The sequence below is a fragment of the Haliotis rubra genome, unplaced genomic scaffold, assembly GCF_003918875.1.
Source record: "Haliotis rubra isolate DU_JTF1 unplaced genomic scaffold, ASM391887v1 Scf85, whole genome shotgun sequence".
Taxonomy (NCBI): Eukaryota; Metazoa; Mollusca; class Gastropoda; order Lepetellida; family Haliotidae; genus Haliotis; species Haliotis rubra.
The window spans coordinates 1860909-1875862 of NW_025767579.1; the positions used below are offsets into that span (position 1 = coordinate 1860909).

The window sequence follows — 14954 nt, forward strand, 5'->3', positions numbered from 1 at the left end:
GTGCTAGTGTCCCACCTGCTCTAGTGTCATGACTAGCTATAGTGCTAGTGTCCCACCTGCTCTAGTGTCATCACTAGCTATAGTGCTAGTGTCCCACCTGATTTAGTGTCATGACTAGTCATAGTGCTAGTGTCCCACCTGCTCTAGTGTCATGACTAGTCATAGCGTTAGTGTCCCACCTGATCTAGTGTCATCACTAGCTATAGTGCTAGTGTCACCCTTCTGCCTTCAGTGTCATGACTAGTCATATTGCTAGTGTCTCACCTGCTCTAGTGTCATGACTAGTCACAGTGCTAGTGTCTGAACTTCTGCTCTAGTGTCATCACTAGTCACAGTGCTAGTGTCACAACTTCTGCTCTACTGTCATGACTAGTCACAGTGCTAGTGTCTTACTTGTTCTAGTGTCATGACTCATCAAAGTGCTAGTGTCCCACCTGCTCTAGTGTCACACCTTCTGCCTTTAATGTCATGGCTAGTCATATTCTGCACTAGTGTCATGACTAGTCACAGTGCTAGTGTCATCTTCTGCACTAGTGTCATGACTAGTCTTAGTGCTAGTGCCCCACCTGCTCTAGAGTCATGACTAGTTACAGTACTAGTATCACACCTTCCCCCTCTAGTGTCATGGCTAGTCATATTGATAGTGCCACAGCTGCCTCTAGTGTCATGACTAGTTATACTGCTAGTGTAACAGGCATTACCTCTGTTGTCATAGGTACTGCCTCTAGTGTCAATTGTCATAGCCATCACTGTCACTACTATTAGTGCTTGATGATGACATGACACCTTGCACTCACAGGGACATTGGTCAACCACCTATGATAACATTTCATATCTTGTCAGTCAGATAACGTACGTCTTCAATATATCAGCCATGTACACTGGATTACCTAGATAACAGTGAAGTGTTGTTATTGCAAACAAATCTCACCCCACGTGACAGATGAGAAAAGCTGTAAATGACCTCTCAGAGAAACATGTCATTCAACACAAGGAAGTAAAGCATGAAACCACACACATAGTATGGTGTGGATTAATTGGTGGTAGTCATGATTTGTTTCTCACACTGAAGACAAAACTTTATCACTTTTCAAAGTAATTTACTAATGATAGTCAACTTAAAATGACCCACACAAAAGAGAAATAATTTAAGCAACATTGCCTGAAAACCTAACATCGGTGACATTAAACGTTATGTCAACATACACTCACTTATACTTATACATCAGTCTACATATGTAAATTAAACTGGAACCAAAACCAAAATTCTGGAATTTTTTAAATTCTCGGGTTTTCCATCTTTAACCTGTCTCTAGTCTCTCGTACAGACCCTGAAGCAAATATATCCAAGAAAGCCCACACAAGTCTAGAAAAAGTGGCATGTCTAGATTGAAGAAAGTCTCAGGGCTCCTTTTCATTATATATATATTTTTTTTACTATGAACTTTTTTCAGTAAAATATGTTCATTTCAGAGACTAGTTGTTAGTCTAACCTGTCTCTTGTTTGTCAAATTGCAGGAATATATGTAATCAATCTCACAGATGAGGTCTGCGTGCAAGTTTGTTATTGCAAGGTTCCAAGTTCTATGTATAGCAATGTATATTATGTTTACCACAATAACAGAATGGCTGAAGAGCGGTAAACATCCGGATAAGGCCAACAGCAGCTCTAATCACGGGGCTACCTGTCATGTGTCATCCTCAAGACGGTGCGCCTTTAACTGCACACCCCTAAATTGTCATCCTATCCAGGGTGTTATGTTTATGCTAAACAACATCTTAGCAAAGCATCATGGTGTGTCTTCGAATACATTTCACAAAGGGTTTTTTCGCGATCAACAAGTGGTCATGTTTTTAATATTATTACATAATAACCGTTATCGTCAACTCACGGTACGACACATTTTATTGGTTCACCGGTCAGCGAGCACCTGTCAAAGGACATACGATCCTCGACAAATAAATTTTGTTTGAGTCTCCAAATTTTCCATCTTTTGTTTTGAATTCGCGCCAAGCTAAAGTACTTGCTTTTCTTTCGCTTTTGTCAGTGATTGGGAAATCCAGGAAATCATTTTTCCGAATTCAACGAGCGAAACTTTATCTTCTAAACCGAGACTGGAATTTCCCATCATTAATACAAAACGCGAGTTTTCATTGGTCGCTGAATGGGGAATTCCCAAAATGTCGGGAAAACAGTCCAATCAAATTTACGTTCACAATTAAATCTTGTCTATTTTGGTCAATTCCTGGAAAGACTTCCCCTAACCCCGAGCAGTTCCACGAACGCACAGAAAGCGCGTCCGAGCAGCGCAAAGCGTAGGAACCTAGGAGTTTGTTGCGGAACAGGTGCGTATTTTAACATCCGCTTGTTGATAAGCTACTAATTGTCTGATGTTGTGGAAATGTTGTGACTCGTATACCGAAATGATGGACCTAATCTGCAATACGACTACGAGGGATGATCGTGGTCCACAACACCGTGTCCTGTCCGAGCGGAGTCGTTTCCAGTATAGTTTTATACGTGTGTCCGTTCTTCTTTGTAATGTGTCGTTGCTCTACACATTGAACAGCAGACCTAACTGTTTTTGCGATGGTTGCATGAGGAGGCTGCTGTTGACACCGCGACACAATTGGAAATATCACATTTACCTAGACAACATGGAGGGTGTTCTCCAACATGTCGCCCCATGCGTTCACCCCTGGGTCATGTTTAATTGTTTACCATACACATGCTCTTGAAAGAACTCTTCCTATATTAATATAACTTACGAGCGTCAAATAGTATTGTATTATTTTCTTGCTAAAATGTTTCTAGGGGATCCTGATGTTTATACCAGGAACATTAATTTATCATTCCAGGGGACACATGCATTTTTTATTGATCTGAATCTGTAACTTGCTTTAGATGGAGATCGATGTAGAACCAAATGAAACGGATGCCCAAACAGAGGACTGTTTGTTGAAGTTGTCAAAAACATGTCTATTTTTAAAGAAACAGTGCATGACTGAAGAAGGAAGTTGCACTTGTAAGCGTATGTGGAGTAGCTAGAGATACAACCAAGTAGCTATCCGTGAAGTGTAGTTCAGGTTTTATATTGTACCAACTCACACTCACCTGAAATACTTTGAGACAGTGCTCAATGCAAGATGTCACAATTAATAAATTTACACATTAATGTTTTGGAGTCACCTGCATAAGGATGGTATGCAGAATTATTAAAAACAAATTTCTAGAATAGCCAAATGTGAGTGAAAGTATATTCAGTACCCAGATACAATTTGTAATAGTTTACAACCAATGAGAAAGGTTTATATTAGTTAATTATCAGTGGCTCAGAAACTTGATATCTTGAACATTGTATAAGTTGGTCATGTTTCAAGGTTACAGCAGATGATTTGTGCTTAAAGGTCACATGCAACGTAAAACACAACTTTGCAGATTCTGATACCTTTTCGGTATTGACTTACCGAAACAAATCGTCAAAAATGCAAATTCAACTTATAAAGTTGAAAAATAACGCGATGAAAAAAACCGCGCGAAATCGGAGTTCAAACGTTTCACTAATTTTCCCCAGACTTTTCTGGGGAATACGGGTTTCAACAGCTGGGCTGCGCTCATAGCACGTGCGCAGTGAAATAGGTTCGCGCAACTTGGAAGCGGGCTGTCTGGTGAATACTCGGTGAAGGCTTTGGTGTGAGCTATTTTTCTAATGTTTTGTTGATATCTCACAGGCGCGAGCTTTTTATATGTTATGACAGTAAATAAACTGTTTATATAATTTCATTTGTCTATTTCACCACACGGTCTTCTTACCGAGTCACTTTCTCAGTTCGATACTTAAAAGCAATGTCATTATTTAGCGTTGACACAATTTCTAACTGTGATATAGATATGTCGCTGTCACAGACAAAACTCAATGTCTTGTTTTATTGACACCTGTGTGTCTGCCTGCCTGTCCGCTAATGACAATATTCAATACACAACTGCGATCACTGACCACATGCAATTTGAACTTAACACCAATCAGGCTATACACCATAAACAAAACGCATTGATTTATGGCCCGAGTTCGGTCTCAGTCACATTATGTAATTACACAGACAGGCAGGTGTGATACTTGAACACATGACATGTTATGATGTCTGTTGATTGCAAAATGTTATACATAAAAAATGAGCATGTATTTACAAAACCCAACATCTCTATATATACACACACAATGACCCGTGAAGACGGCATCTGCTAATGAACCAGCCGTTACACTTGAGTGCACACCCACCCGCTCTGACTGGGTTCGGTATCCCGGCTGCTTCGTTTCGAGGGAGGTAAACCCAAGTACAAAATATTGCACTTTTGATTTGTGATTATGCGCTTATAATTTTGTTTATTTGTTTTTTCATAATCAGCAATGCGTATTATATGTCATGAAGAAGTGATAATTGTGTTTTAATTATGTTTGATTTTTTGGTTGCATGTGACCTTTAAGTGGACTCTTTATGCATGTGTCAGGTATAAAGATGTTTGGTAAAGAAATTTTCATTCCTACGTTTTGGGCTTTCACTACATTTCTCTCTGCCCCTTTCTTCAAACACCATCGAAAAACTTAAACCCAAGCCATTATGGTTAAAAAACCAAATGTTTTAAGATTTAATAAACTGTTTAAAGGGGAAGTGTACACGAATAAATCACATTTATTCTTCTGTGAATCAAAGTGAACTGTTTTAATTAGTTAATACCAATGTTTGAAAATATACACTCATTTTTCTTACATTATAAGTTACAATGTAAGTATAACCCTCAAAATAAGTGCTGAAATGTTATGCCAATATGAAGCCTTTGTTTGCCGAGCTAAACAGGCCAGATTTACCGCCCTTTGATTATGACGTAATTGGTGCCACTTGATTTTAAACTGGTCCACTGTCTAGTCCCAAATCAAAAGATAATAATACATGAAATTAATCACATGAAAAAAGTTCAAAAGAAGCATAAGAACAGAAAATGTAAGCAGCAGGACAGATTGATCGTGTGTGTTTTCATTGATAACCTCACCTCAATGAAAATACCAAATATGTATAACAATGTTGACGTCCGTATGACATCACTATCGGGAAGCAACTTTTTCAAAATGGCGTGTTAACTGACGCGAGTACGCCGGAGTTGTCGAAGAAATTTTCGTTGTTTCAAGCAGCGTATATGCATAAATGTGACATGTAAGTAGTCCGAAAATTCTGTCAGTCTGCTGGTTGTTATTTTCTTCTTGTTTTCATTGTGACCAAGGGAAATAGTCAGAAATTAAGAGCGGTACCGTCATCGTTGTAGCGTCGCGTTCGTCAGTCATGGCGTCCACGCTTTCAGAAACCATGATATGTTGTGATGAATCTAGAAAATCAATCGAATACACCTATTTTATTTAACTATCGCTTGCCACGATACCTTTCCCATGCATGTTCTAAAACTAATGAGCAAGTGTATGCAACAAGTAGGCGAGCGGATACACAGTGTAAAATCTGGGATTGGCTTTCAAACAAGTGGTCCTTTCCCAGCGCGGCATCTGATATATTTCGTTCGATTTCACTGAAACACTTCGAATTGGTGACAAAGTCCATTTGTCAGTTTATTTTGAACTGTATGAGAAATTCAGGGATTCGTGTCAGGAAGATGGTGTTGAACTATATTCAATTGATTTTATGGGCGAAATATAGCCGTCATACATGTGACGTAATTTTATAAACACTCTCATTCTCTTCCCGCAGAGGTTACTTGTCATATCTTCATACGAACCTCTGTTCTAATACGGCCATATTTCCCGGTTCTCGTAAAATCCCCTAGCGGCAAAAGATCGCAACACGAATTATCTCCCTTCTTTCTATCCAATCAGAACACGTGTTACATCGACTTAGATTCAACTTGACTAACACAAGCAAATGTGGGGCCACAAATATCCTCCATCTGCCGGGGACTTGTGTTGATGTTACACACAAGACGTTTAATAGCTAGCTTGTCCGTTGTCAACGAGGGCGATGGAGACGCCACTGATCCGCCATAACATGACTGAGTTCTGTCTAGAAGACACGTTTGCGCATCGCGCAGGGGAAGAGGTTTAGTTTTCTCGAAGCATACGGAAATTACCGAGGCCTTGCGAATGATCACTTTTGAAACAACGTCGCTGATTGCACAACTAAATCTGATTGCCTCCAATCACGAGTCTTGAACGCTCACACCATGAAAGGGCCGTATTAGAACAGAGGTTACGTAGGAAGATATGACAGGAGTAACCTATGTGGGAAGAGAATGAAACACTCTGTAAATAGTGTAAAATGGCTGAAAATTCACTTTGACGTTAATTGTGTTTGCAAGCGTATTTTCCAAAACATTCTCAGCGATTCTCGGTTCATCGTTCAACGAGCGTTAGTGATTTGATCATACAACAACAAAACTACCGCTGATCACAATGATAGGTCTTTTTCTTTTAAATTCAATTCTCCCAGTAAAATTTGACATTTGAATTAAGACACGCAAAACGCAGTGAATGGTGATGTAGTAATGTGTCAAAATTGGCGAGATTTACAATGCATGTAATTTTCAGTATATTTGATCTACAATGAGCGGATGATATAGAAAAACTAATTTCAAACAGAGTTCAAAAGTGCAAATTGCATTTATTTTCGTGATGTACATGGATATGGTATCGATATCAAAGTGAAGGTGGAAGAGGAGGGACATATTGTACGATTTAAGTAGGAATTTTAGTAACAAACGTAGAATGCCGGCACATTCGCCGATGGCAAGCTAGATGTAGTGCACATTTTAGTTTTTGTGAAAAAGATACCGTTGAAAAAGTGACCGACACAGGTTGAATGTTATACAATTTGGTTACGTGGTAACACATTTAGTACAATGTATACGTTTTTTCAAACTGCAACGTCATTACAGTGTAGAACTGATGACATAGCCAGCTGACGGCCAGGCAACAGCTGGATTAAAACAGTATCGAGTCACAAGAACCGCACCTATACCTGCACCACGTAAAATGGGTCTAATAAGGTCTATCGACGTCATTCATTTATCATTTGGGCACCAATGACGTCATTTCCAAGGGACATAAGCCATGGTATGTCTATTGTGGACACAGAACTCTGGGTAAATGTTGAACATATGAATTGATATAACGCAAAAAATAAATTAGTTACTTCTGATATGTGTACGGGTTTGGATATAAAACTACTTGACAAACATTGCTCATGATGAAAAAGTGCAAGACAAAAAGGTTTATTTTCGTGTACACTTGCCCTTTAACTGTAAACAAATTAGTGTTTTAAAAAAACTGTGTATATTTTGTAGTACTATCATGAAAACTGTACAATCTTCCTTGTAAATCATCCCGCCATCCCATGTATTCTCTACAGTATATTTGTACCTCATATGCTGAGTATCTTGGCCTGAGTGTAATATTATAAGTTCTGTTCTGTTCTGGTAAACAGGTTAAAGTCTGTGACATCTGACTCTGGAAATGAACAGCATCACCACTATTGTAATGAAAATGAGACAAAATACAAAGATTGTGCTTGTTGAAAACCTTTCTTTGATGTTTTGTTGTGCTATATTTCTATATGCTTTATATAAATCATTCTCATGTTTGAACAATTAAGCCTGTTTGGAGAAGTGACCTCATGAATCTGGTTTGTGAAACTTGTGCATGTCGCTATAGGGTGTGGCAGAACTGTTGAATTAGTTAAATGTCATTGTGAAGGTTTTGTGAAGGAGGTGTGTCATTTTTAACAATGATTTTTACCTGGATTTTTCAGATATCCTTTACTTTGAAGCTGGTAAGCAACAAATGATGGCTCTTTCTGATGTATGCATGACGATACTTGTTTTGACTGTAAATTCTGCTTCTTCAGCTACACTGAAGGAGACAGCATAAGCAGTTGCCAGCCATCATGGCCCAGTGGGCTACCATTCAGCAGTACCCTCAGGCAACAAGGCAGATCCAGTCCATCTACTCCAGTCAGTTCCCCATCGAAGTTAGACACTTCTTAGCTCAGTGGATAGAGGACCAGCCATGGTAAGCCATTTACAGCTGTTCTGGGGGGAGTTGATGGAAGGTACAACCCAGATAGCATTCAGACGTTGGCCCAACGCCCGAATGCTATGTGGGAAGTTGTTTGGTCATCTAAGGCGCTGAACGGCAGTGTGCAGAGAGGTACATCAGGAACCTGTGATGGGGGATGAATCTGGTGCTGATCATACGTCTGGGTTTGTCAGAATGACACCCATGAATTTCACAGAAATGGTTCGGACTGGAAACCAACATCTCTCCAGGTTTTCTTCTCAAATAAAGCGGGGTGGTGGGGTACCCTAATGGTTAAGGTGTAAGCTCGTCCTGCTGAAGACCCGGGTTCGATTACCCCAAATGGGTACAATGTGTGAAGTCCATTTCCTGTGTCCCCCGCTGTGATATTGCTGGAATATTGCTAAAACCATACTCACTCACTCAACTAAAGGATGTACTTGACGGGGGGATGTCATTTCGTACAGATGTCCTTCATTATAACCGTGTTATAATGTTATTTGAATACATCGCATGGGATGGGTCAAGGTCATAGCTTTGAAAATGGTTTGTGTACTGTATTACTGCAACCACCAATATAACTATTGATGAAACTAGTAATACATATACATACTTGGATATCAGTTTATCTATGAGCTCAGCTAATCTATTGTCATGTACAGTACTTTATATACTATTAAAATATATGTTTGCATGACAAGTGTTGACAAGTAATAATGACCTGTCATTGATAAACTTATTTGTGTTTTGATGAATTCCACCTCTTTGGTTCATAATCATGTGTTTGACAATATTCTTAATGTACTTGGAATTGATGTTGCAGTTAAATTCACTCTCAGGCTGATGTGTTCATATTAACTCAAGACGTGTTCATAATAGCTCAAGAAGTGTTTGGTGTAGTCATAGGCACATATCTCCAGGTTGGGACATTGAAATTGGTTTTCAGTGACTTGTTAAAATGTCAAGGTCACCTGAATACTCACTTTTTAACTGAAGCAGCCCCTATGTTTGTGTGACATGGTTTAACAGCTGTTCTCGTGTTTCCTAACTAGAATAATTAATCATGTGATTGTCTGAAAGTACATATGGCTTTCATATTCAGGTGGCAGTGGCACTTGACTTTCTGATTAAAACTGGTTTGCACTAAACATGTTTACTTGGTTTGTAAGAAATACAACAAGTGGCAAATGTGATTTGTATCTCAAATAACAAATACAAACAATTATTCATGAATACTGTTTCTTCTTGCATATAATTTCATCCAGATTTTTAAACAAATGATCAAACAGTGTTATACATACTACACACTAGGAGCCGATGTTGGGAATAGTGAAGCCATGTTGGGAATAGTTAAGCCAATGTTGGTAACAGTGGAGCCGATGTTGGTTATAGTTAAGCCGATGTTGGTAATAAACCCATGTTGAAACCAATATTGGTAATAGTGAAGCCATGTTGGTAACAGTGAAGCCCATTTTGGTAACAGTGAAACCATATTGGTAATGGTGAAACCCATGTTGGTAATAGTGAAGTCTATGTGGGTAACTGTGAAACCCATGTTGGTAACAGTGAAACCCATGTTGGTAACAGTGAAACCATATTGGTAATAGTGAAACCCATGTTGGTAAAAGCGAAACCATGTTGGTAATAGTGAAGCCCATGTTTGAAATAGGGAAACCTATGCTGGTAATAGTGAAGCCCAGTTATGATGAGTCCGTTACTGATTGATGATTAATGTTTGTTTCAGGATGAATATCGATCTGGACAATGCCCAACACGAGAGTGTGGCCAGCACCCTGCTGGAGCAGCTTGTCACCAACCTGGCCAATAAGGTACAGGAGTTTGATGGTGACCAGTTCTTCCCCATCAGACTCAAGCTGCAGGAGGCGACAGCAACATTCAAGGTAACAAGGACTAGCCTGATACTGTATGGTGTCATATGTCTGTTGGGGTAGCCCAGCAGTTAAAGTGTTTGCTTGTTATGCTGAAGGCCCCGGTTTGATTTCCCACATAGGTACAAACTGTGAAGCCCATTTCTGGTGTTTCCCTGTCGTGATATTGCTGGAATGTTGCTAAAAGTGGCGTAAACTTTGGACTTTCCTAATACAGCTTAGTTGACACTCTGTGATAAGTCCTCCTTCAAATTTTGGATAAAAAAATCTGATAATAAAATATTTCTAGCATTTTACAGAGCAATAACAAGATGACTTTGCAATCAAACTTTGCCACTTTGCTGAAGATATTGCTTCTGATGTACATGACAATTATTGATCATAAGTTGGTTTTCTGTATTGCATTGTCATGTCATTTGGGAAAACAAAAAGGTTGTCTTAACAAGCTGATTTGGGGGCTTAAATATGCAGAACAGCTAGGACAAATATGTATGCAGAAATCATTATCAAGTGTTCTCTATGTTCATAATGGAATCAAATTGTTTTCAGCAAAATTATGAACAGAACCCCTTCCAGTTAGTCCGAGTCATCAAGAACTGTCTACAAATGGAGAAAAAGCTCATTGAGCAAGCCAAAGCAGTGAGTGTCAGAGTTATCTCCCCTTGATCCACCTTTAAAACAAACCATTGTCTGTCTGTTGTTTTGAATAGAGTTTGCTTACAACATGGCACAACAACGCAAGACATTCGTCTTGTAAACAAATTGCAGAAACATTGATATCTGTAGGATGTTTATTGTAGCTGTATCAACATCAGTGACTTCAATGAAATATTTCAGGTGTAAACACTGGTAAAGCAGAAGATATGAGATTATGTAGTCTATATTTTGTATTTATTTTATTTTAATAGAATAAACAATTGTGTTTTGCACAATTTTTATTGCTTTTCTATTCAAAAAGAGCAACTGAAATTCACTTCTGGTTGCCAGTTAGAGATATGAGACATTTTTAAGTTTTGACTTACTATTTGCTTTAAACACTGCAGTTAAGGCGAGGCTGAGATTCAGCATTTGTTGCCTGTTGACGTCCTGTCCCCCAGCTTATAAAGCAGTCCCCATGCTGTTGTAACGCCTTACTTTGACATAGATTCAGCATTTGTTGCCTGTTGGCGTCCTGTCCCCCAGCTTATAAAGCAGTCCCCATGCTGTTGTAACGCCTTACTTTGACCTACATTCAGCATTTGTTGCCTGTTGACGTCCTGTCCCCCCAGCTTATAAAGCAGTCCCCATGCTGTTGTAACGCCTTACTTTGACATAGATTCAGCATTTGTTGCCTGTTGGCGCCCTGTCCCCAGTAAAGCCCCATGCTGTTGTAACGCCTTACTTTGACCTACATTCAGCATTTGTTGCCTGTTACGCCCTGTCCCCAGCTTATAAAGCAGTCCCCATGCTGTTGTAATGCCTTACTTTGACATAGATTCAGCATTTGTTGCCTGTTGGCGCCCTGTCCCCCAGCTTATAAAGCAGTTATGCTGTTGTAACGCCTTACTTTGACCTACATTCAGCATTTGTTGCCTGTTGGCGTCCTGTCCCCCAGCTTATAAAGCAGTCCCCATGCTGTTGTAACGCCTTACTTTGACCTACATTCAGCATTTGTTGCCTGTTGGCGTCCTGTCCCCCAGCTTATAAAGCAGTCCCCATGCTGTTGTAATGCCTTACTTTGACATAGATTCAGCATTTGTTGCCTGTTGGCGTCCTGTCCCCCAGCTTATAAAGCAGTCCCCATGCTGTTGTAACGCCTTACTTTGACCTACATTCAGCATTTGTTGCCTGTTGGCGTCCTGTCCCCCAGCTTATAAAGCAGTCCCCATGCTGTTGTAACGCCTTACTTTGACCTACATTCAGCATTTGTTGCCTGTTGGCGTCCTGTCCCCCAGCTTATAAAGCAGTCCCCATGCTGTTGTAACGCCTTACTTTGACCTAGATTCAGCATTTGTTGCCTGTTGGCGTCCTGTCCCCCAGCTTATAAAGCAGTCCCCATGCTGTTGTAACGCCTTACTTTGACATAGATTCAAGAAAGCTGGCGAGCTAGGACCACTTCGTGAGATGAAAGTATCTATCCACAGTGTATGATGCTATGTTTTCAGCCAGAGCAGAAACTAGATGCCGCTCCAATGATACCCTCTGTGGGTGCTCAGATTGAGCTGAAGCTGGAGGAACAAGTACAGAGAACTCAGGTACAACCATTCACAAATAGACATATACTGTACATCGCTGTTTATAAAGTTACCAGACATTAAGATCTTCAAAATTCTAATTTATATACCCCATCTATATAGCTATGCTGATTGAAGCACATCACCAGAGACTACACGATCCCTATATTTGCTGTAAAAATGTGTATTGGTTCTGTTATATTTTTATATGATCCTTGATCGTGTAGAACTGTATAATCAGCTCCCTGACTCTTTAAAAAACTCTGACTCTCTTCCATCATTCAAAGCCCTCCTGAAGACCTATCAAAGCCCTCCTGAAGACTTATCTGTTCAACAACTATCTCTGACACTGGACTTTCTTTGCTAAAGAGCTTTGAGCGTGTATTGATGTGTGGAAAAGCGCTATACAAATTATTATTATTATTATTATTATTATTATATAACTCCATCTTGTTTATTGACACTGTGAGACACCAAATTGGTGACAATAAAAGAAACGTTAGTTTTGACTACTGAAGAAACTTGGACATAAATGTCTATGTCCTGTAATTAAATTGCCAATTGTTTCTGTTCCACTTTACCTGGCTTAGGTTGGCATCAACTTGAGTATGTTTATTCATGTCTGATACACGACTTCTCCTATATAATAACAGGATTACAGGGTATGCTTTTGAAAAGCTTTCACACACTGAAGGAAGCAATATGTTTTTGCAGGCAAGTGAACAGACGTTGAAACACTTACAGTCTGAACAGGAGTCCTTCATCATTCAGTATCAAGACAGCCTTAAAATAACTGGTGAGTTGTGATTCCAGTGTAGATTAAACGGAATTCAGAGTCTAACCAAGGCTCAGTTATCTGCAGTTCAGTTTTGATAAGAATGTCCATAAAAAACTTAAAGGTTTGTTGAGATTTATTATTTCACCATGTCTGTATTATGAGACCTCTGGAGGGAGAATTAATTGTTTGTTTGAAATTTCTGGAGGGATAATTAATTTACTTCTTTGAGTGTCATTACAAGTTTGTGTTTAGGCTAAATATTAAAGAGTTCAAATATTCAATAGTGTAATCTTTTCTATCTAGTATTAATGTGAAAAATCTTGGTTCAGTTGTCCCTTATTTAATGACACACCAACTGTTTGAAATCACCCACCCCCTTTACAATGCCTTATTGTAGCTAGTGTTAGTGTTAGTAGCTACACCAAAAGTTGCCCATATTAATAATAAAGAAAGAACAAAAATATTGATCAAATTCTAAAAAATGATTTCACTATAAAGAAAGTAACAGACTGCCTACCACTCAACGTGAAGTGCCTGAAGTCAACAGTGGCCGTTGCGGGTGGCTGTGTGCTGAGAAATTTGTCCAATACATTTTTAATCTGCAGGCATTTCGTTTTGAAGTACTTAAACTACTTAAAGTTTATATATTTAGAAAACTGAACATTTATGCATTCCATATATAATTCAAATGACACGCAAATCATACTTGGGAAATAGTTATTGCAAGTTATATTTAGGGATATTACTCTCCTGTGGAATGGGTTCAGCATTTAGAGGATTAAGGAAGAATTAAAATCTTCTTGAGACATATAAAGGGAGAATTATTGGTTTCGGTCTTACAGAGTGAGATTTCTTTTAGACGTACAGAGGAGAATAAATTGTTGGTTTCTGACCTATGAAAGGAATGTTGCTTTCATGTTTGAAACACATAATTGAAGAACTTAATCTGTGATGTTTTATCTGTTGGATGATTTTAGCTCAGATCCAGCAGTTACAGCCCCAGCCCCGGACAACAGAGCTTGTCGCAAAGGAGGCGTTGTTGCAGAAGGAGAAGGTGGAGGTGGAGGTGCAGTTGACTCAGAAAGCCCAGGAGCTGCTACAGCACAGAATTGTGAGTCACATGTTACATTCAACAGAGACAGGCCAAACATTGAATAGGAAGTACATACAAGAGAATGACACTCATGTATGAGGGATGATCCATGTATCCAGCATAGAAGGTCCATATATTCAAATAGGTTATCAAATTCAACACAATTACATCAATGCATTCATCATGGATGCTCTTTACATTCAATAGTGAAAGTTCCCTACATTAACAAAGATGGTCCATACATTCATCAGATATGACCCATGTGTTTTATAGAGATGGTCCATATGTTTAACAGACATGGTCCCATGAATTACTAAAAGATGGTCCATACATTCATTAAATATGACCCATGTGTTTTATAGAGATGGTCCATATGTTTAACAGACATGGTCCCATGATCAAGATGGTCCATACATTCATCAGATATGACCCATGTGTTTTATAGAGATGGCCCATATGTTTAACAGACATGGTCCCATGAATTACTAAAAGATGGTCCATACATTCATTAAATATGACCCATGTGTTTTATAGAGATGGTCCATATGTTTACCAGACATGGTCCCATGATCAAGATGGTCCATACATTCATCAGATATGACCCATGTGTTTTATAGAGATGGTCCATATGTTTAACAGACATGGTCCCATGATCAAGATGGTCCATACATTCATTAAATATGACCCATGTGTTTTATAGAGATGGTCCATATGTTTAACAGACATGGTCCCATGAATTACTAAAAGATGGTCCATACATTCATTAAATATGACCCATGTGTTTTATAGAGATGGTCCATATGTTTAACAGACATGGTCCCATGATCAAGATGGTCCATACATTCATTAAATATGACCCATGTGTTTTATAGAGATGGTCCATATGTTTAACAGACATGGTCCCATGAT

General features: G+C 39.0%; 1 protein-coding gene across 1 annotated transcript in view; it reads left to right on the top strand.

Annotated features, from left to right (window-relative positions):
- Positions 1–2244: 2244 nt before the first annotated feature.
- LOC124262653 (signal transducer and activator of transcription 5B-like) overlaps positions 2245–14954 on the top strand; it is a 56611-nt gene continuing 43901 nt past the window's right edge. Inside the window, exons 1-7 of the mRNA XM_046697154.1 lie at positions 2245–2346; positions 7903–8066; positions 9817–9973; positions 10511–10600; positions 12106–12195; positions 12889–12970; positions 13930–14063. Of these exons, the coding sequence (XP_046553110.1) occupies positions 7942–8066; positions 9817–9973; positions 10511–10600; positions 12106–12195; positions 12889–12970; positions 13930–14063 (678 nt within the window). The 5' untranslated portion in view covers positions 2245–2346; positions 7903–7941. The remainder of the gene's footprint in view (positions 2347–7902; positions 8067–9816; positions 9974–10510; positions 10601–12105; positions 12196–12888; positions 12971–13929; positions 14064–14954) is intronic.